Below are 22,122 nucleotides of genomic sequence, written 5' to 3'. Positions count from 1 at the left end.
CACATGGGATGTTCAACCTCAACATGAGGAGACACTTCTTTCCTGTGAGAGTGCTGGAGACCTTGAGCAGGCTGCCCAGAGAGGTTGTGGAGTCTCCTCTGGAGACTTTGCAATCCCAGCTGGATGTGTTCCTGTGTGTCCTGCCCTAGGTGATACTGCTTTGGCAGGAGGGTGTTGGACTGAGCATGATTTCTAGAGGTCACTTCCTACCCCACAGTCTGTGATTCTGTGAACTCAATCCACACTTTGGTGCTTTACTTTGGTATCAGTTCTCCTCACCAGTGAGGTTTGTTTTTTTACAATTATTAGCTTCCTATTCTTCATCCCTTGACCTTTTTAGTTCTGGTTGTAGTGCACACTCCAATAATGCTAACCCTAGAGCATGCAGTAATACTTCTGACAAAGTTGTTAGTTCTCTACTATCTAGAGGCCTAAACCAAATCAAAGGTGTTTACATGTGATGTATGTATAGGTGTAAAATCTCTGAGCTTCCATGGCTAGGAACTCACAAGATTTCTGCCTGAAATATGAAGTCTTTGGTAAGATGCTGTATTTTTGGCTAACTTGAAAACATGTTTCTCTTTCTATAATGATCCAGCAACAGTTCTTGTTTCACTGTGTTCTTCTGATCACAACACAGACCATTTTCTGTGAGATTGGGTGTCAAGACTGGAATGAGGTTTTAGGGAAAGTTGCTAGATGAACAAAAATCTCTAGTGGCTAAGTAGACAAAGCATGGGCAGCTCCTCATCTTTCAGCTATCTCCTTGTATGACTCAAAATAAATACTTCCTTCGAAGTACAGAGATTATATTTATGTCATTAGAAATATGATGATGTGCATAAAGGCCTCACAAAAATAAGATGAAGTGCCAATTTTCTTTGGTTGGAAGAGTATCTAAAAAAAATAATCCCCTGTGTGTCAATGATCTATTGATTCTAAAGGGTTTCAGTGCTGTTTAATATTTCAGCTTCATAATTGTGCTCAGTGAAAGTGAGGTTACACTAAAGGAATCACAGAATGGTTTGGGTTGGAAGGGATCTTCAAAGGGCATCTTGTCCAACCTCCCTGCAGTCAGCAGGGACGTCCTCCACTAGATCAAGTTGCTCAGAGCCTTATCAAGCCTGACCTTGAATAGCTCCAGAGATGGGGCCTCCTGGGCAACTTGTTGCAGTGTTCCAGCAGCCTCATGGTGCAGAACTTGTTCTTCACATCCAATCTAAATCTGCTCTTCTGTCATTTCAAACCATTGCCCCTTGTCCTGTCACTGCAGGCCTTTGCAAACAGTCCCTCTGCAGCCTTCTTGTAGCCCCCTTCAGGTACTGGAAGGTTTCTATAAGGTCTCCCTGGAACTTTCTCTTCTCCAGGCTAAACAGCCCCAGCTCCCTCGCTTGTCCTCGTAGGAGAGGTGCTCCAGCCCTTGGATCATCGTTGTGGCCTTCCTCTGGACCCGCTCAGTCAAGTCCAAGCCTATCACTGGGCTGTCTGTGGCAGGAAGCCTAAATCTTAGGAAAGGTCTGGAATGGCAGCCTAGGGAATCCAGGTTTTAGGGAGGTAGAATGTTAAGAAAAGAGTATGAGGAGTGGGCTTAGAAACAAACAAAAAATAAATATTTCCCCCCCCCCATTCTAATTTGAAAAAACAATGAAACAACTGCAATGCAGGCAGACTATAAAGATGGACACAGAGAGGCAATGTAGAGAACAGGAACACAGAGAGGGAGAGCTCTGGATGGGAATGCAGCTAACAATCGCCCAATTGAAAATATGGACTGTGCCAACAGATCTCTAGATCTGAACAGTGCTTTTCCTCTGGTCACTGTGTTCCTTGTGCTAATGAAATTGCATTATTTGTAGGTTTGTGAAAGAAAATCTTCCAGGGATGTGCTGAAAGAAGTTGCCACAAATGCGCTGCTGTCCCTCTTAGCTGTCAGTAAAACTGCTCAGCAGTGTGCTTTGGAAGGTGAGCATACCTGAATGGGGTGGGAAATGAGTTAGGAAGCAAATGCTTGCAGGTGTTTTATGTATTTGTAGGCTAATTTTTTTTTGTCAAAACAAAGACCTAGGAAATTTTTTTGGGGCAGATTTTTATGGACAAAGCTTATCAATAATTCAAGTTTTCAGTTACAAATGAAATATGAGGCTGTGGCCAGTCTAGGATTTTGCAGCCAATTCACAGCTCTGTGTTTGTAACCTGTGAGTTTTTCCTGCTAGTGGTGTGTTCAGCCATTTGGAACTGCAGGGTTTGCACAGCCTGCACCTTCCACTTCTTGTTTTATGCTGTGCTAATGCAGGTTTGTAGGTGAAAGCATGCCCAGGCATCTCAGTTCTGGCTGTACCTAGGCAAGAAAAGACCTGGGGCTGTTTAGTCTTGACAGGAGAAGGCTGAGAGGGGATCTTATCAATGTCTCTAAATATCTGAGGGGTGGGTGTCAGGATGAAGGTGCCAGGCTCTCTGTGGTTCCTAGTCATAGGACAAGGAACAACAGGTGCAAGCTGGAACCCAGGAACCTCAGGACAAGGAGAAACTTCTTTGGTGTGAGGGTGCTGGAGGCCTGGAGCAGGCTGCCCAGGGAGGTTGTGGAGTCTCCTTCTCTGGAGACTTTCCAAACCCAGCTGGCTGTGTTCCTCTTTGACCTGCCCTCATGAGGTCTGTGGAGACAGGTTGGACTCGATGATCCTCGAGGTCTCTTCCAGCCTTAGTGATACTGTGATACTGTGCTTTGGCAGGAGGGTTGGACTGGATGATCTCTAGGGGTCCCTTCCAACCCCTACCATTCTTTGATAAAAAAAATACTGTGAACTCACAGTATTTGAAGATCCTAATCCTTAAATCTCTATTCAGGAGGGTAACAGTAATCAAGAAAATCATTGCCATAAAATGAACTTGTAAATGTCAGCTTTTTGTTTGTTTGTTTTCCAGCTGACCTGATAGACAGCTGCATAGAAAACATGAAACACATCCATGCACAGCTGAATTTGGATGCCCTGAAGCCTGGTAAAGCACAGAAGAAAAAGGTAACTATAAACCCCAAAAGACTGCTATGATAAGGCACTTAGCAGCTCTTTTTTGTTGTTGCTTTGGTGGGGTGTTTTGGTTGCCTTGGTTGTCTTTTCCTTGAGGCAGGTGCTGTTGCTATCTGTCACAGGTGAGACAAGAGGAAGTGACAACTGGCACTGAATCTGGATACTGGGATTTTAGAGCTTTTTTCAATTGACTATTTCATTCACTCTCCCACCAGAGTATATTTGTCCTAGTTTATTGTGAGTTTGACCCTGCTATTTGAAGACTGTTTTCTGGTTTTCTTATTTTCTGGAGATCTTTTACACACATTTATTATCTGTACTTAAAGGGGTGAATGCTGAAAGGTGTCCTTCCCTGGCTATTTCCAGTAAGGTTGAAGTCATCTGGCTCCTTGTGTTTCTTACTTAGAAATGCTAAATGTATAAGGAATTTAAAACTTGAAAGAAATTGTGGGAAATGAGCCCCTGAGAAAGGTCAGAAAGACCTTTCAGATTTAATGAATTATTTGAAAAAGGTTTGCAGAAGGCTGTGGCAGATTTCCTCTCTGAGCTGGAACTGTAGGTTGCTACATCATATCCTAGAATCACTGAATGTTAGGGGTGGGAAGGGACCTCCAGAGATCATCCAATCCAATTCCCCTGCCAGACCAGGGTCATCCAGGGCAGGTCACACAGGAACACATCCAGGTGGGTTTGCATAGTTTCCAGAGGAGGAGACTCCACAACCTCTCTGGACATCCTGCTCAAGGGCTCCAGCACCCTCACAGCAAAGAAGTTTCTCCTCAGGTTCAAGTGGAAGTTCCTGGGTTCCAGCTTGCACCGGTTGTTCCTTATCCTATTACTGGGCACCACCACAAAGAGCCTGGCACCTTCATCCTGACACCCATCCCTCAGATATCTACAGACACTGATCAGATCCCCTCTCAGCCTTCACCTCTCCAGACTAAACAGCCCCAGGGCTCTCAGTCTTTCTTCACAGCAGAGATGTTCAAGTCCCTTCATTATCCTGATATCTTTCCATTGAACTCTCCACTAGATCCCTGTCTCTCTTGAAGTGGTGAGCCCAAAACTGGACACAGTATTGCAGGTGTGGTCTCAGCAGGGGAGAGCAAAGGGGCAGGAGAACCTCCCTAGGCCTGCTGGGCACTCTTTATATGTAAGCATGCTGTTCATCATACATGGTGCATAAAAACAAGCAATTCAGTTTCATGTGAGGGAGACAGAGACACTGCTTTCAGAGTAAGATTTAGCTTATCACTCAGACCTGCCAGTAGCTTCCAGTCTCACCAGCCTTGTACTGGAGAACTTCTTTCTAAGATCCAGTCTAGCCCTGCTCTCCCTCAGCTTCAAACCATCCCCCTTGTCCTGTATCTAGACACCCTCATGAAAAGTCCCTCTGCAGCCTTCACGGAGGATCCCTTCAGTTGTTAGAAGGCAACAATAAGGTCCCTCTGGAGTCTTCTCCAGGCTGAACACCCCCAGCTCCCTCAGCCTGTCCTCACAGCAGAGCTGCTCCAGCCCTTGGATCATCTTGTGGCCTCCTCTGGACGTGCTCCAGAATCTCTGTGTCCTTCTTCTGCTGGGGACACTGGAGGCAGTGTTCAATACAAATTGTACTTTCTGGCATTTCATAGATTTAATGCTAGTTGTATTTGTTAAAGAAATGAGTACATATGGAAGTTCTTGGAGGAATATCTCTAGGGTTAGCATTTTATTTAACCAAAAATGAGACAACCCCATCATAAAATGCCTTTGTAATGATGACTTGGAGGTTTCTTTTCCATCTCCCAGACTTGACTTTTTTTGAGAGAGACTTTTTCTTCATCTTCACATGTCATCAGCTGCACATTATATGAGCTATAAGCCAGCAGTGCTGCTTCACCTTGTCTGAGATCAAGCATGAATCCTGTTTTACGTTTTTGTTCCTTTATCCTTGATAAACGCTGAAAGAGTCTCCTGTGGTGAAGAAGCCTATTGGAATTTGATAATCTTTCAGAAGCACTTTAGTGTGTCAGCCTTCCAGAGTTAGGTCAGCCATCATTAGCCTTTTAGTGTCACAGCACCATCATGAAGACAGATTTTTTGTTTACTTGTGTACTTGAATCTCAGTGCAGTACCTCACTGTCCCGAGGTCCCTATTTATCGTGGTAATATTCTTCTTATCAGGCTGGAAACTCTTTCTCTTATTAAGGATAGGAAACTAAGACACTAGGAGTACAAGGATGGATTTGGTTGCCCACATGTAGAGATCTGCAGGACAGAGCTTGTTTACCCTGGTGTTTTTTTTCTTATCTGAGGAAGAAATACAGGAGCTTCAGTAGAGTAACTCACCTGTCTTGGTGTAGATGTTTGCTTTAGGATGGAAGAAATACCTATGAAGTGCTCCCACCCCTTCTTCATTAAATAGAAGAGACATGGAGCTCTGCATTACAGATTCATAAATTCATGGAATGGTTTGGGTTGGAAGGGACCTTAAAGATCACCTCTCTCAGCCCGAGATCTCTGCATTTGGCCAGATTAGTGACCCTAGAAATGCTGCCTGTGGGTTATAAAGAGAGATGAGGATGACTGCAAGTAAGTCATTATAAATGTCTCTAACATATATATTAGAGGCAGAGCTAGCTGAGAGAAGTCCCATCTGAAATCAGAAGGAAGGTCAGCTGAAGAGGTGTCACCCAAATGCCTTAGATGTGCACCTCTCCAGTGAAATCTCCCTCCTTGTGCAAAATTCCTTCTGGTCTTATGCTGATGATCTTCCAATATTTTTCTCTGGCTAGGAGGATAACCTCATCAAGCAGTTGAGATGTTCTATGCAGCTGCTCAGAAACTGCCTCTTCCAAAATGAAGAATGCAAGGTAAGTAGTGTTTACTCAGTGAGGTTGGTTAAGGCGTTGAGCAACCTGGGCTACTGAGTGTTGTCCCTGCCCCTGGCAGGGAGGTTGGAACTGGATGATCTAAATTGAAAGTCCCTTCCAACCCAAACTATTCTGTGAGTCTGTAAATATATATTTATTTTTTTCTCTTTGTAAATTATTTGCAAGCTGGCTAAATTTAACCTTGATATTAATGGCAAGAAATCATTCAAATTTCATTCTCACTACCACTTCCTAAGAAGATTTCATACATGCATTAAGGAGCTAAATGTTCAATACTGCAACATCATCTCCCAAAGGTTTCCTATCAGCCTTTGAAGCCACTTCTGCTTTGCTTAAATCAATATTGCCAATTTCCAAAGCACATAATGTGAAAAATGGACCTGGAGAAAAAGTCTGGAGCCAGAAGAAAGGCTCTTAAAAGACACTTCACATCTTGGAAAGTGGTTTCCTCTCCTTATTCCTCTCTCCTTTTTACCTTTCCCTTTCTGAAAGACAAAAACCCCCAACACTTAGCTTTGACTTAAATTACACTAATCCTGGCAGGCACAATTTTGTTTTCATCTTGCTTTTTTTTTTTCTTTCCCTATTGTTTTTGTTGCTCAGAAGCTTGTTTTGAATTTCTTCTTTTCACTGCACACTCTTTGTCTTTTTCTCTCTCCTTTTCAATTATTTTCCCTATGGAAAAAAAACAAAACAAAACAAAACAAAATAGGTAGGCAGAAGAAATGAAGGAGAAAATAAGTCTTTTATGTATGTATTTCTTTCTCTCTCTCTAAAGAATTGATACTAAAGTCACAGAATGGCTCAGGTTGGAAGGGAACTTAAAGATCATCTACTCCAACCTCCCTGCCATGGGCTGGGACACCTCTCAACTAGACTTGGCTGCTCAAGGCCTCATCCAGCCTGAGCTTGAACACCTGTCTCGGTCCGGAGAGGGAAGGAGACTAGTTGTTTTGAATATTCCCGTGCTGTGAAATTAATCGGCACAAACGAGGCCAAAATATCAACAGCTAGACTATTTATTACATAGAGAAAATGGAAATAAGAAGGGGAGAGCGAGAAGATAGAGAGGGAGAGAGAGAAGAGAGAGAGAGAAGAGGAAAGGAGTTATATTACCACACCCCTCACCCACCCCAAGACAGTTTGAGTCTGTGGAGGAGAGGTGCTGCATGAGGTGCTGGGTTTGTGCTGAGGCTTTGGCTGGAGATGCGATGTGATCCCTCTGGGCAGCCTGGGTCTGTAGAGAAAGGGTGCTGAGGCTTTGGCTGGAGAACAGATGAGGTCCCTCTGGGCAGCGTGGGTCAGCTCCATGAGTAGAGGACATGGAGAGAGGGTTCAGTCTGCTTCCTTCCTTCTCAGCGGCATGGTCCTCCTTCAGCGTTTTTCTCTCTGCGTTTTTCTTCCCTCCATTGCGGTTTTCTTCCTCTGTGGTTTTCTTCCCCCTGAGCCAGTAGTGGTCAAGTCTTTTATACAGTTTTTAGTCCTTAGGTATGTGTCCAAGCATTGTCCCTCAGGAATTCAGGAGCCAGGAAATCATAAGTATCCAGATATCGTTCCCCAGGAAGTCTTTCTGTGTATTCATGTGAGTTTGGACAGTGGTCTGGATGGAGTGGGGGGGGGGGCCTCCGCCTCCTTCCTCTCCATCTCCCTGCCTACCCACTTATCACACATCAGGAGACAGGTGGAGAGTCCACTGACTCATCACCCTCCCTTCCTGGGGGTATCTGATAGCTGTCTTGAAGGCGTGATGGCTGGGTCCTTGGGTCATTGTTATAGGCCAGCTGCAGTCCAGTGTTATCACGAAGCAATCGCAAGGTGATTTGCATCCAGGATTGGTACTGTCTGGGCAAGCAGCAAGTGATTTTATCTTTGTTGAGTCACACCAGGAGTTTAGACTCTTACACCACCCCGTCAATCAAAGATAAAAGCAAGAAAGAAAGAAAGAAAAGAAAGGAAAGGAAAGAAGTTTTAAGCAATTTTTTCAATAGACATAAGTTTTGGTTGGCTAATGGCACAAATCTGTTGTACACCATCATTAAACACAAATTGCATATTGGACACTACACAAGGTGAAAGATTAACAATACTAGCAAAGTAGGACAAAACAGGTAATTACACAAGGTGAAAGCATCCTTGTTCCTCCTGGAAGCCAAGAGAACAAACCCATACCCCCCCCACCCCGTCAGTCCTTCAGTTTGGAATTGAAGTGAGAGCTTCCTTCCAGATCTGAATGTCTGCGGGGCTATGGAAAGTACAGTCCTTGAAGAGATGTCTTCTGCGATGCAAAACTTGAGAGGTCTTCTATATTGTAACAAGACAAGTCCTTCTGACAATACATCAGGTAGTCTTCAGCATTATAATTTAAATAACAGGTAATATTTAGCATTAGAACTTAAATAAGAAACACAACCTTAAAACATACAAAACTGGTATTTTCAGGTTCCCATACAGAGGTTCCCATACAGACACCCTCTCAGGTGATGTCCCTGAAAGAGTTCGCTTATTTACTTTGAATGGGCCTGTAAGTATCGTTGATTGTTTCAGGTTCTCTCAAAGCCAAGTTAAACACGAACAAAAGCTTTTCCCCGAACCAAGTACAATTTTTTTGGTGATCTTCTGACTCATGCTTCACCCCCGACTCACCACTGAGAAGTGAAGCCCTTAGTTGCCCTGGGGGGCATACCCCTCCCCTCACCAAATGGTTTCACAAAGAGAGGAGCAGTGGCCTCAGCCCTCTTTTTAGGCTCAGGCCAGCATTTCACAATGATTTCTAATTGCCTCGTGGGTACCCCATCAACCACTTCTTTTGGGATACCTTTCTTCTGACCCACCCCCCACCAATATTGCCGGGTATTCAAGTGTTCCCTGCCCCTAGCCAGGTGCCTACTAGGAATACGGCGCGACTGGCCCTGGGGGCTTGGTGGGTGAATCATTTTCACATGTCTCAAGCCTCTAGTTTGAGGTTTTTTACTTTCCTCAGGAATATCATACTGCCTGGCATAATCTAATAACTCCCTTCCCAAATCTTCCCATGTCCTGGAAGAAAGTGGGGTATTAGCTATTTCTTTTTGGAGCTCGATACCTCTTATTTTAAGCGAGTCAGGGAGACCCCTGATCAAAGGAGTCATTCTGTTTGCATCCACCAGAAGAGAAAGGGGGGATTCAAAATGATGCTTTAGTTCTCTTTCATAGATCATTTGCAGGCATGCAGCCTTTTGCACATTCTCCATTATCTGATTCATCCCTCCCTGCAGAACTACAGGTTCTCCTCTCTCCTTTGGATCAAACCCCCCTGCCCAATAGGCAGCTCGCTGGGTAAGGCTCCAGGGTCCACTCCTGTTTTTCGTGGTTAGAAAAACATTATCACCCCAATAGCCCATGGCTTCAGCTTCTGTTAACATAATCTGATCACCTCCAGTTTGTGAAACTCGCCACACATATTCCACCTCAGATTCCACAGCAGAGCGTGCAAATTCTTTACGAATTTTGGCCAGCACAGTGTAGGAGAAAGGTGCATCTTTAGTTGTGACAGTGGGGGTAGTTTCCCCATCCTCATATAAAACTTCAGTTTTAATGAGAGGTCTCACATGCACAGCAGCTTCCTTAGCTGTTGCCAATTCTGCCCGAGGGTACACAGGGGCAGACTCCAGGTAATTCACACCCTGTTTTGAGTCCAAATACGAATTTTGCCTCCTCTCCTTTTCCAATCGAATTTTAAGGTCTGCCACTACGTCTTTCAAAGTGGCAACATGGCTTTGTAGTGACGAAACTAAGTCCTGCAAAGAGGAAATAGTTGTATTGTCTCGCTCATGCCATTCCTCTTTCTCCTTCACTGAAGCAGCTAAACAGGCGCCTAAAACCGCACAAATAAAACCTTTGCCTTTTCCGGCTTTTGCTCTTGCATCTTTCTGCAGGGCCACAATTCTATCAGCCACACTCTGGAAATTATGCCAATTTTCACGGGCCCAGTCAAGTACCTGTACAGATGGGCGGGCACCGTGAGCTTCTAAAAGGTTAAAAAGCCTCTCACTCCGGGCCATCTCTTTTGTTTCACAAAGCATTTCTTAACAGGGCACTAAGTTTCACAGGGAGTCAGATCAAAAACACTGTTTGTACCAACAAAATCCTCCCTGGAAAACGTACACCTTTAAAAGCTTACTCCAAACTAATCTTCTCCAGGAAAAATGCACAATAGATTTTTCAGGAGAGGTCACACACAAGAAAAAACAACCAACCAACCTGGGCTTCTCAAGGAGGTAACACAATTTCCCTGAGAGAACCCACACTTGCAAAAGCTTCTCGGCTTTTGTACCTCAAATTTTCTGTTACACCGGGACAAGAAACCTGTGATTCTTAAGGAAGAATCTCTGTTTCTCGGAGAGAAGACACACCAGCAGAAGTTACTCAACTTTTGCTTCAATACCGGCCTTCTCGGGAAAGCCACACTATCCCCGAAAGAACACACACTTTACAAATATCGCCAAAACTGGGTTTCCCAAAACAGGGTACTGAGAATCCTCGAGGAGGCCACACTATAAAATCAACGTTTGTACCCCAGTTAATCTTCCCCGGGAAAGCACACACATTTAAAGCAGGGTACAGAGGATTCTCAAGGAGGTCACACTATAAATTCAAAATTTGTACCCCAGATAATCTTCCTTGAGAAAGCACACACATAGAAAGCTTTTGAGAACTCCCACACAGTCTCTCTGAAAATTTCGCTTCGTCCTTCTCCGGCCACTTCCCTCGCGGGAGAGTGAAAACGCGAATCTGGACTCCGCACTCACTTCGTACTCAGAGTACGTCTCAGACACACACACACATCTCGGGGTTCTCAGAAATACAGGAGTTTTGCTGTGATACTTTCACTGCACGGGAATCCTGCCGACTACGCCAATTAAATGTCTCGGTCCGGAGAGGGAAGGAGACTAGTTGTTTTGAATATTCCCGTGCTGTGAAATTAATCGGCACAAACGAGGCCAAAATATCAACAGCTAGACTATTTATTACATAGAGAAAATGGAAATAAGAAGGGGAGAGCGAGAAGATAGAGAGGGAGAGAGAGAAGAGAGAGAGAGAAGAGGAAAGGAGTTATATTACCACACCCCTCACCCACCCCAAGACAGTTTGAGTCTGTGGAGGAGAGGTGCTGCATGAGGTGCTGGGTTTGTGCTGAGGCTTTGGCTGGAGATGCGATGTGATCCCTCTGGGCAGCCTGGGTCTGTAGAGAAAGGGTGCTGAGGCTTTGGCTGGAGAACAGATGAGGTCCCTCTGGGCAGCGTGGGTCAGCTCCATGAGTAGAGGACATGGAGAGAGGGTTCAGTCTGCTTCCTTCCTTCTCAGCGGCATGGTCCTCCTTCAGCGTTTTTCTCTCTGCGTTTTTCTTCCCTCCATTGCGGTTTTCTTCCTCTGTGGTTTTCTTCCCCCTGAGCCAGTAGTGGTCAAGTCTTTTATACAGTTTTTAGTCCTTAGGTATGTGTCCAAGCATTGTCCCTCAGGAATTCAGGAGCCAGGAAATCATAAGTATCCAGATATCGTTCCCCAGGAAGTCTTTCTGTGTATTCATGTGAGTTTGGACAGTGGTCTGGATGGAGTGGGGGGGGGGGCCTCCGCCTCCTTCCTCTCCATCTCCCTGCCTACCCACTTATCACACATCAGGAGACAGGTGGAGAGTCCACTGACTCATCACCCTCCCTTCCTGGGGGTATCTGATAGCTGTCTTGAAGGCGTGATGGCTGGGTCCTTGGGTCATTGTTATAGGCCAGCTGCAGTCCAGTGTTATCACGAAGCAATCGCAAGGTGATTTGCATCCAGGATTGGTACTGTCTGGGCAAGCAGCAAGTGATTTTATCTTTGTTGAGTCACACCAGGAGTTTAGACTCTTACAACACCCCAAGGGAGGAGGCATCCACCACCTCCCTGGGCAGCCTGTTCCAGAGTCTCGCCACCCTTGTACCAAAGAACTTCTTCCTAAGATCCAGTCTGACCCTGCTCTGCCTCAGCTTCAAACCATTCCCCCTTGTCCTGTCTCTAGACACCCTCATAAAAAGTCCTTCTGCAGCCTTCCTGTAGGATCCCTTCACCTATTGGAAGGCAGATCTAAGGTCCCCCTGGAGTCGTCTTTTCTCCAGGCTGAACAACCCCATCCCCCTCAGCCTATCCTTATAGCAGAGATGCTCTGGCTGTTGAATCATCTTTGTGGCCTCTTCTGGTCTCACCCAAACATCTCTGTGTCCTTGTTCTGCTGGGAACACCAGAACTGGATCACAGGAGGTGGGGGTTGGAAAGGATCTCTGGATGCAGTTTTTGAAGTGGGGTCTCAGCAGAGCAGAGTAAGGGGCAGAATCCCCTCTTTTGTTTCTTTATATATAAATGCTGCTTTCTTGCATTCTTTTCTGTATCCTTTATTTTCTTATCACTGCTGTGTCCTACTGTTGACCCCTTTCACACATTTATTTCCATTTTCTCTTTCACAACTCATGCAAAACAACAATGTTTTGCATTGTGACACAGCTCATACACTGGTGGAACCCCATGGTTTCTTGCCTTTTCAGATATGCCCCTGTTGATGGGCTGTGTTAGCAGAACATGGAATTGGTGGGCCTGAACAAGCCATCTGATTATCTCTTGCCTCATAGCTTGACTGTGCCATAATCTCAGATAAGATGACTGGGTAATATGTTTCTTGTTGTGATCTGGAGGCTACAGGGATAGTTTCTTGGAGGAGACAAGGAGGTTGCTTTTGGTGACTGACGTTTTGTATCATTTCCTCTGGAGAAATGAACTTTTCTATTTTTATGCTTTTTGAGCTCAAATAATTAGTTCAGTTGGAGTAGAATAAAACTTTAGAATAGGGAGCTCTTGAGCAATCACAGCTGGAATGAGTAAGTCTTTGTTTGCATGTAGCTGAGCATGTCTGGGATGGTGTTAATTCCATTAGTGTTGAAGTGATGGTGGCTGTTCACTGCACACAATCTCTTGAAGCAAACTAATGGGGCACAATAAGATAAAAAAATGCATTTCTCACTCTATTTATTCTTCCCTTGCCAAGTATTTGATTATCTAGTTTAAATTCTTCCTCCTGTGCTTTTAGGTGGCAGCACTCAAAGCTCATCTGGTTCCTGTTGTGCAGTCACTGTGGCCGTGGTTTCTGACAGATGATTCCTCCATGCAAATAGCTCTGCATTTGCTTTGTGTCTACACTGCAAACTGCCCTGCAGGTATGAGAGACACTCGGTGATCTATGACATCAACATATTGAACCAGGACAATTAAGACAGAAACACATAATAAAGAGAAAAGAAGGTTTATTATTACCATCAAAGTATAAAAGCGGTGGTCCAGCAAAGCCTCTCAAGAGTTTTGATTTGAATACATTCAGGACTTTTGTTCAGCTCCTGTTTCAGTCTGTTGGATTTAGCAGGAGGACAATTGTATGAAAGGATTAAATAGAATTTAATTCAAACCATTGTGTTTGAAGGTTACACTGAAAGCCCTGCTACTATTCTGTAGAAGTGGTGCTCTAGGAATCCTCAGGCTGGGAACACTGTATCAGTTCTTCACACGGTTTGTGGTCCAGCCCTGACTGAGAACATCCTGGGGTTGGCATATTCAATAGTCTACTTCTGTAGTCATGTTTTCTCCCCATTTATTCATGCATTGGCCTCAGTAGCTTGCACTGATGTGTTTTTCATAAGGATTATTTTCTGAATTTGAGGAAACATTTTAATTCCTTTGAGTAATTGTCAACAAGGACATGGACCTGATGGAGCAGGTCCAGAGGAGAGCCATGAGGATGATCAGGGGGCTGGAGCATCTCTGCTATAAGGACAAGTTAAGGGAGCTGAGGTTGTTCAGCCTGGAGAAGAGAAGGCTTCAGGGAGACAATAGAACACCATTTCAATATCTGAAGGGGGCTACAAGAAGGCTTCAGAGGGACTGTTTGCAAAGGCCTGCAGTGACAGGACAGGGGGCAATGGTTTGAATTGAGAGAAAAGCAGATTTAGATTGGATGTGAGAAACAAGTTCTGCACCACGAGGGTGCTGGAACACTGCAACAGGTTGCCCAGGAGGCCCCATCTCTGGAGCTATTCAAGGTCAGGCTTGATAAGGCTCTGAGCAACCTGATCTAGTGGGGGATGTCCTGCTGACTGCAGGGGGGCTGGACAAAACAGCCTTTGGAGATCCCTTCCAACTCAAACCATTCTATGAGTCTGTGATAATTATTTGCTATTGGCTTGAAGAGGTTGGAGTGAGGCCAGTCTCTTCTCCCAGAAAACTAGCTGTGGGACAAGAGGCAATGGGCTGAAGTTGTGCTAGGGGGGGGTTAGGTTGGAGATTAGGAAAAATTTCTCTCCTGAGGTGTTGGAACAGGCTGCCCAGGGAGGTGGTGGAGTCACCATTACTGGAGGTGTTCAAGAAGTTGTAGCTGTGGTGCTTCAGGATATAGTTTAGTGATCATGGTAGTTGGGTTAGGGTTGGACTCAATGATCTTTTCTAGCCTTCATGATTCTGGTTTTGAAGACAGAGCAATGTCTTTATCAACAGAACTGCCTCTTAGATTGCAGAACAACAGAACAGCAAACACCTATCCAGCAGAGTGCCACATTCAGGCATGCTTCATTGGCTTCACTGTGAGACAAAGAAAAAATCCAAGCCCTTCCAAAGTCCCATTTCAATCTGTGAGCTGCAGACTGCTCTTTCTATAGGTGTGTCCTTTTCTAATGCATGTGTGTGTTTCTCTTTCTTTAAGGCTGTGCTTCACTTTGTTGGGCCAGTGGTGGCCAATCGTCACTGCCATCAGCACGAGGCACAGCTGGCAATTCATTAATGCATAACATCTTGAAACTGGCTTCCCAAGAGTCAACTGACAACAGCCCAATTCAGCAGGTGGTCTTCTGTCTTCTTTCTAACCTTGCTGTGTCTCATGACTGCAAAGGCATTATTCAGAAGGTAAGGAAACAATACTCTTGATGTCAGCAATGTGATGGGTGCATTGACTTTATAATGAACCTTCTTCTTTCAGTAGGGAGTCTCCTGTGACCATATGGAGATGCTTCTGCAGGAATCAAAGCAACTGTGCCTTCTCACAAGGCTCAGGGGACACCTTATGGTTTCCTACAACTACTTAAAACGAGGTTCTAGTGAGGTGGGGGTCAGTGTTTTCTCCCAGGTAGAAAGCAACAGGATGCAGAAATGGCCTCAAGTTGTGCCAGGGGAGATTTAGGTTGGATATTAGCAAAGGTTTCTTCACAGAAGGCATTGCAAAGCATTGGAAGAGGCTGCCCAGGGAAGTGTGGAGTCAACAGCCCTGGATGTATTTGAAAGATGTGTAGGTGTGGTGCTGAGGCACATGGTTTAGTGGTGATCTGGAAGTGCTGGATTAATGCTCAGGGTTGATGATCTGAAAGATCTCTTCCAAATAAAACAATTCTATGATTCTCAGTCAGTTGTACTACTCATCCTGAATGTCTCCAGGGATGGGGCCTCAACCACATCCCTGGGCAGCCTCTTCCAGCATTTCAATACTCTCATTGTACAGAACTTGATCCTGATGTCCAAACTAAATCTACCCTGCTGCAGTTTCAAACCATTGCCTCTGGTCCTGTCTCCACAGGCCCTTCTAAACAGTCCCTCCCCAGCCTTCCTGTAGGTCCCCTTCAGATACTGAAGTGTCGTTATGAGGTCTCTCTTCTCCAGGCTGAACAGCTCCAGCTCTTCCAACCTGTTGCCATAAGAGAGGCTCTCCAGCCCTCTGATCATCTTGGTGGGCCTCCTCTGGACCCACTCCAGCAGGTCCAGATCTCTTCATAGTACAGACAGAAGCAGCCTATGGAACTGCACAATTTTTGCTGCAGCCTTTTATCACCCTCTCAGTTTCAGTGCAGTGTAAAGTTTTTTAGCAGCCTTCTGTATTGATTGCAATCACTTCAGTGGGTCGTGCAGGTAAGCAGACAGGAAAACAATGGCAAGCAAGAAATTACCTTTTGTGTTAATCATTTAATCTTTAGGTATGCTGTGACAAACTGTGTGAAAGAATCTGTATGCAGATTAGAGTTGTACAAAAGAGCTCCTGAAATTGGAGTTGTACAAACAAGGTCCTGCATGTCTGTAGTTGGCTGGAAGGTAGAAATCTGGTCTTACTGTGTGAATGTAGGTACTGTATTTTCCCTGTTTAAGGTGTATATTGAATGATCTTTATTTCTGGTGGGCCAACTTTTATGCATCTACACTGCAGCAATTAGCACAGAAAAAAAATAGTTTTCACCCTATTGACTCTTTAGCCAAGATGTGAATTACTCTTCTGTAATTCTGTCAAAATTCTTGACTAATAAAGAAATATTAGGTTTTGGTGAAGTGTGCAGCTTAGAAGATCAAACAGCAATGAACAAACCATGGAATGCTTTAAATTCTAACACCCTTTTCCTTTTTTCTGGCAGAGCAACTTCCTGCAGAACTTCTCTTCTCTTTCCTTACCAAAAGGAAGTCATAAAAGTCCAAGTAATGTGTCTGCTCTTTGGCTGAAGCTGCTGCTGAGCATATCTTTTGGAGATGATGGACAGCAAATGATCATGAAGATAAATGGCTTTTTAGACCAGATTGTGGAAATGTGTAAACACAAGCACAGGAGCAGCCAACATCTAGCACTACTGATTCTCCACAACATATGTTTTAGTCCAACTAATAAACCAAAGATACTAGCTAATGGTAAGTATCTCAAGGGTATACAAGCTGGTGTAGTCTGAGAATATATTGTCTTACAGAAGATCACATTTTCATTGCAGTTTTGGTTAATGACCAAAACCAATATTGCTCACAGTTTCATAGACTGGCTTAGGTTGGAAGAGAGCCAAGGGCAAGTAACAGCAGCATTTCCTTCTGGCTCTGTAAACCTGGGATTATTTGGTTCCTCAGATACTTATTCAGAGATTAACGAATCAATTGGGTTGGAAGGGACCTTGAATATCATCCAGTTCCAACCCCCCTGCCATGGGCAGGGAAACCTTCCACTAGCCCAGGTTGCTCAAGGCCTCGTCCAACCTGGCCTTGAACACTTCCAAGGAGGGGGCATCCACAGCCTCCCTGGGCAACCTGTTCCAGTGTCTCCCCACCCTCACTGTCAAGAATTTCTTTCTCATCTCCAGTCTCAATCTGCCCTCCTCAAGCTTCAATCCATTCCCTCTCATCCTACCACTACAAGCCCTTGTAAAAATCCCTTCCCGGCTTTCTTGCAGGCCCTTTTCAGATACTGGAAGGCAAAAGCATTTGTACAAAGCCCCATTTTTGTAGAAGGAATTGTAGAACATTTATTTTGGTGGAAAAGCTGTTAAAATAATCCATAGCAAAATGAAAACCAAATAGCTTTAAAAAATTCTCCTGATTTCTTGTGAATCTGATCATCTCAATATAGAAACACACCATGGACTGAAGGGGTTTGTATCTTCTCTCATACAGCTACATGTTTTGGGGGAGATTTGAAGAATTCTTTGTGTCAGTCAGTATGAAAGAACTCAAGTTTCTATCCTTCAGTTGGACAAAAACTTATTAGCTCCTGCAAGTCCTGGGTGTTGAGACAGACTTTTCATAGAATCATAGCACTGTTTTGGTTGGAAAAGATCCCCAAGACCACCTAGTCAAACCATCAACCTAACATCACCATGGCCATTAAACCATGTCCCACAGTGCCATGGCCACACATTTTTGGAACAACACCAGGGATGTTGACTCCACCACCTGCTGGAGAGAATCCAACACAGAGCCATGAGGGGACTTGAGCACTTCCCCTGGGAAGAGAGCCTGAGAGCCCTGGGGCTGCTTAGTCTGGAGAAGAGAAGGCTGAGAGGGAATCTGATCAATATCTATCAATATCTGTGGGGCTGCATGTCAAGTGGAGGGGGCCAAGCTCTTTTTGGTGGTGTGCAATAATAAGACAAGGAGCAACAGGTTCAAACTTGAACATAGAAGATTGCACCTCAACATGAGGAGAAACTTCTTTACAGTGGGGGTGACAGAGCACTGGAGCAGGCTGCCCGGAGAGGTTGTGGAGTCTCCTTCTCTGGACACATTCAAAACCTGTCTGGATGCATTCCTGTGTGGACTACCCTGGGTGATCCTGCTTTGGCAGGGGGGTTGGGCCTGATGATCTCTGGAGGTCCCTTCCACCCTGTAATGCACTGTGATACCTCCCTGGGCAGCCATCTCCAATGCCTGACCACTCTTGCAGGAAAGAAATTGTTCCTCATCCCCAACCTAACCCTCCCCTGGCACAATTTCAGGTCATTTCTTCTCATTGTGTCACCTGATATAAGGGAGAAGAGACCAACCTCCACCTCTTGTGTTCTGTCACCTGCAGACCATGTTGATAGTAATGATAAAGTTCTGATCATGGCAGATACATTTAGTGGAGCAACATGCACATAACTTCCTTCTTAACTGCTTGTCAAAGGCATATTTCCTTCCCCCATTTGATTGCAGAGAGAATGCTTCTGTCTTTGTTGTAAGTTCTCAGCAGGTTTTCCATAGACTCCATGCTTTGCCTTTCTTCCTGAGGTGCTGATTTGCTGCCTTAATTAAGCATACACTATTCACTTACATAATCTGTGAGGGGTTTTATTTATTATGAATTAAACAAGCAAGCCTGAAGAGACTGGCTCCAAAGCAAGACTAGGAAATGAAGGCACCTACAGTGGGGTGGCAAATAGTCCTCATTGGTCACAAATCATCCACAGAATAAGTACTAAGGAAAGCAACAACATCTTCATTTCCCTCCTGATGTGGCTCTAATTGTGGCTACTGGGAGATATAAAAGAGTTTCAAGGCTTACTCAGATCCTGTGCATAGCTGATGGCTGTACATAATGAATCACAGAATCATCACAGACTGCCAGGTTGGAGAAGACCCCAAGCATCATCTGGAAAGGTCCAAACTTTCTAGGTGATGGTATGGATGAGATGAGATGGCCCAGCACCCTGTCAAGCTGAGGCTTATTAATAATGTGCTTGTTTGATCACTGATAGCTTCATTTTTTACCACTGCTTGGCTTTGTTTTGCTATGTTAATACTGTTTGCCATGTAGTCTGCTGATTTTGTGAGTTTGTTTAGCTTTAATTAACCTGATAATAAATTTCCTGTAATTCCTCTGCTGTACCAATACTTGCTCAAGAAATCAGAGTCCCAGAATGGTTAGAAGGGACCTCTGGAGATCATCTTGCTGGTGGAGTGAGTTCAGAGGAAGACCACAAAGGTGATCCAAGGGGTGGAACACCTCTGCTATGAAGATAGGCTGGGGGTGTTCAGCCTGGAGAAAACTCCAGAGGAACCTGAGAGCTGCTTTCCAATAGCTAAAGGGATCCTCCAGGAAGGCTGCAGAGGGACTTTTCATGAGGGTGTCTAGAGACAGGACAAGGGGGAATGATTTGAAGCTGAGGCAGAGCAGGGTTAGACTGGAGCTGAGGAAGATCATCTTCGGTACAAGGGTGGTGAGACTCTGGAATGGGTTGCTCTAGTCCCCTGATTTTCCATGCAGCCCTAAATAAGTGTACTCCAAGCACCAGAATATGTGAGACATGTAAATATATTTCTGTTCTTTTGCTGTTTCCTAGATGCTTTTTGTGTTTTCTCTCCTTAGATCAAGCAATTGCAGTGCTGGCTGCCTGTCTGGAAAGTGACAGTCGTGCTGTTCAGAGAATAGGAGCAGCTTCACTTTGGGCTCTGCTTCACAACTACCAGAAGGTTGGTATTCACAGACTGCAGTGGGTTGGAAAGGACCCTCAGAGGTCATCTTGTTCAACAAGTTAATGACAGATGGAGACACTGCTTTTAAGTCTCAGAAACATACTTTATGAAGCTTTCTAATCTCCAGTCTAAATCTACCTTCTTCAAGCGTCGATCCATTCCCTCTCATCCTATCACTACAAGGCCTTGTACAAAGTCCCTTCCCAGCTTTCTTGTAGGCCCCTTTCAGGTACTAAAAGGCTGCCCTAAGGTAGCCCTCATGATGCAGTCATCTGCTGATTCTAAACTTCCTCTATCTCAGGTCCTGCTGAGCAATTTTAATTTCCCAAACTTTGCCTGTTAAGTGTGAAAATGTAGGAAAGGAAATAAATTTGTTCCTCTGTGTGTGTGCTGCAGGCAAAAGTGACTTTGAAGAACCCATCCATAAGAAGAAGAATAGATGAGGCCTACTCTTCAATTAAGAAATGTAAGTCTTACTTCCAGCTAATGCCACTTGTGTATTTTTCCATCTGGTGGATAACCAGCAACACATTTCCATTTATGTCAGCACAGTAACTGTTAGAAGTTTTTGACAGGATGCTTCTGTCTCTAAGGCCATGGGTAGCAGTATGGTTTATGGTTAGGCAGCTGATAAACACAGATACAGAGAAATGCCTCTTGGTGAAAGAATGATTGAAAAAATCCCAGGTAATTGCTGTGGCTGCTTTGTAAGGAAAGGTCTGTTCCTGCTTACCACCAAATGGGCTGCATCAAAAGAAGTGTAGACAGCAGGTCGAGGGAGGTGATTCTGCCCCTCTACTCCACTCTGGTGAGACCTCATCACCCTAACTCTGGGCCCTTCAGCACAAGAGGGACATGAAAGGCTCTGAGCAACCTGATCTAGTGGAGGATATCCCTGCTGATGGCAGGGGGGTTGGACTAGATGACCTTTGGAGGTCCCTTCCAACCCAAACCATTCTATGATTGTTCTTCTGGGTGCGAGGGGTGGGATTTTTCCACACAGCTGTTATTCTGGCTTTCTGCTTTGTCCTACCAGAGGACAAGTTTGGAGAAGAACAAGCCATGACCTCATTGTAATTTAGAATGATTGAAAAGCAGTTTGCACTCATTGTCACAGCTAGGTGGGGGCTTGGAAAGCTATGGAATTCTTGCCTTATAAAAAAAGCACAACACAGCCCAGACTTTGCAACATGAAATATTAATACTTGATCTGCTGCTCATAATACAGATAGGTTGAGGAGGTAAAATAGGGTGAATTCTACCAAGGCATTTGATGCAATCTTAAAGGTAATTGTGTATGAAGAACCCACTAGAAATTCAACTCTTTTTTTTTTGGTGGTTTTTTCCTTCCATTTAGCTACTCCACAGCCTGAAGAAGATGAGCTACATGCCTACTACTTAAAATGCCTAGAGAATATTGTACAGCTTCTTGATTCTTAATGACCAGAAGATGACTTCTTAGGTTGAAAGTGGACAGCTCTCAAAGGCAGCCTGAAGCTCAAAGAAAATGCCTCTAATTCCTGGATCAGTGGCAGCAGCATTTATGTTATGGGAGAATGTTATGAAGCCTTTGAGGAGTATGTTCCTTACTTTGAACCAAAGCAATAGTAATAAATGTGGTTCAAACTATTTGTACTCTAATCCCAATGGGAAATGGTAATGCTGCTACTATGTACAGTAAGTACACAGAGGGAGGGGATGTACAGAGGGAAAAGGATGTGAAAAATCAGAAGTTTTCTTAAGTTATGCATTGGAATTGTTTCTATAAAGTATTAGAATTGCTGGTTAGGATTGGTCTTAATAAAGGTTGTTTTTTTTAATTGGGATGAGCATCCCTTGTGGGTGCATTGTGATTGGAGTGTTACAGATGTGCAGAGGGGGGACTGTCAGCATGGCAGTTTACTCAGGATGTGAGCTACCTGCTTCAGTTTTAGTTAGGTTACAACGGGGTGGAAAATATTTGAGACACAATTTGTTGGCTTTAAACCTCTACTTGTCCTACATTTTTCAGTTTTTTGTGCTAAATGAGTTTGAGAGAAAAAATACTTTGCTGCCTGAGCCTGTGACAGTTCTGCTGAACGTGCTTCTAGCAAGGTGTTTAGATTCCTCTCAGCACAGAGTTTGCATGAAGGCGAGCAACCAGAGAGGCAAAAGGTGGGTAACATCCCTAGAAGAGCTGTAGCAAGGCCACCTCTACCTGTAATTAGTCTTTTCTTCTTAACTAGGTACTGAAAGTATTTTCTACTGCTCCTACGTAATGTGTGACTTGAGATGATTCAGCTGACTGAAGGGTGATGCTTACGGTGGCTGGATGAAATCATTACTAGGAATTAGCAGCTAACCTCTTATTCCTTCACCAAACAACAGACCACCAAAGCCTGATTCTTTCCCACTTGATACACTGCATTAGTTGCCAAGTGGTTCTTAAATGCTGTCATGCTCATGCCATAGCCCTGCAGAGCTGTGAGCTGCAGGGCAAAGAACACTCT

At 44.4% G+C, this 22,122-nt stretch overlaps 1 protein-coding gene across 1 annotated transcript in view; it reads left to right on the top strand.

Moving 5' to 3' along the window:
• RTTN (rotatin) overlaps window positions 1–21,663 on the top strand; it is an 81,214-nt gene extending 59,551 nt beyond the window's left edge. The window contains exons 41-49 of the mRNA XM_054164128.1: window positions 1,857–1,962; window positions 2,923–3,017; window positions 5,801–5,878; window positions 12,993–13,119; window positions 14,652–14,851; window positions 16,339–16,606; window positions 19,527–19,630; window positions 20,030–20,099; window positions 20,991–21,663. Coding sequence (XP_054020103.1) covers window positions 1,857–1,962; window positions 2,923–3,017; window positions 5,801–5,878; window positions 12,993–13,119; window positions 14,652–14,851; window positions 16,339–16,606; window positions 19,527–19,630; window positions 20,030–20,099; window positions 20,991–21,073 — 1,131 coding nt within the window. The 3' untranslated portion in view covers window positions 21,074–21,663. The remainder of the gene's footprint in view (window positions 1–1,856; window positions 1,963–2,922; window positions 3,018–5,800; window positions 5,879–12,992; window positions 13,120–14,651; window positions 14,852–16,338; window positions 16,607–19,526; window positions 19,631–20,029; window positions 20,100–20,990) is intronic.
• Window positions 21,664–22,122: the final 459 nt, after the last annotated feature.

This window comes from Dryobates pubescens, chromosome 9, assembly GCF_014839835.1.
Source record: "Dryobates pubescens isolate bDryPub1 chromosome 9, bDryPub1.pri, whole genome shotgun sequence".
NCBI lineage: Eukaryota > Metazoa > Chordata > Aves > Piciformes > Picidae > Dryobates > Dryobates pubescens.
This window is presented reverse-complemented; position numbering and strand designations above follow the sequence as displayed.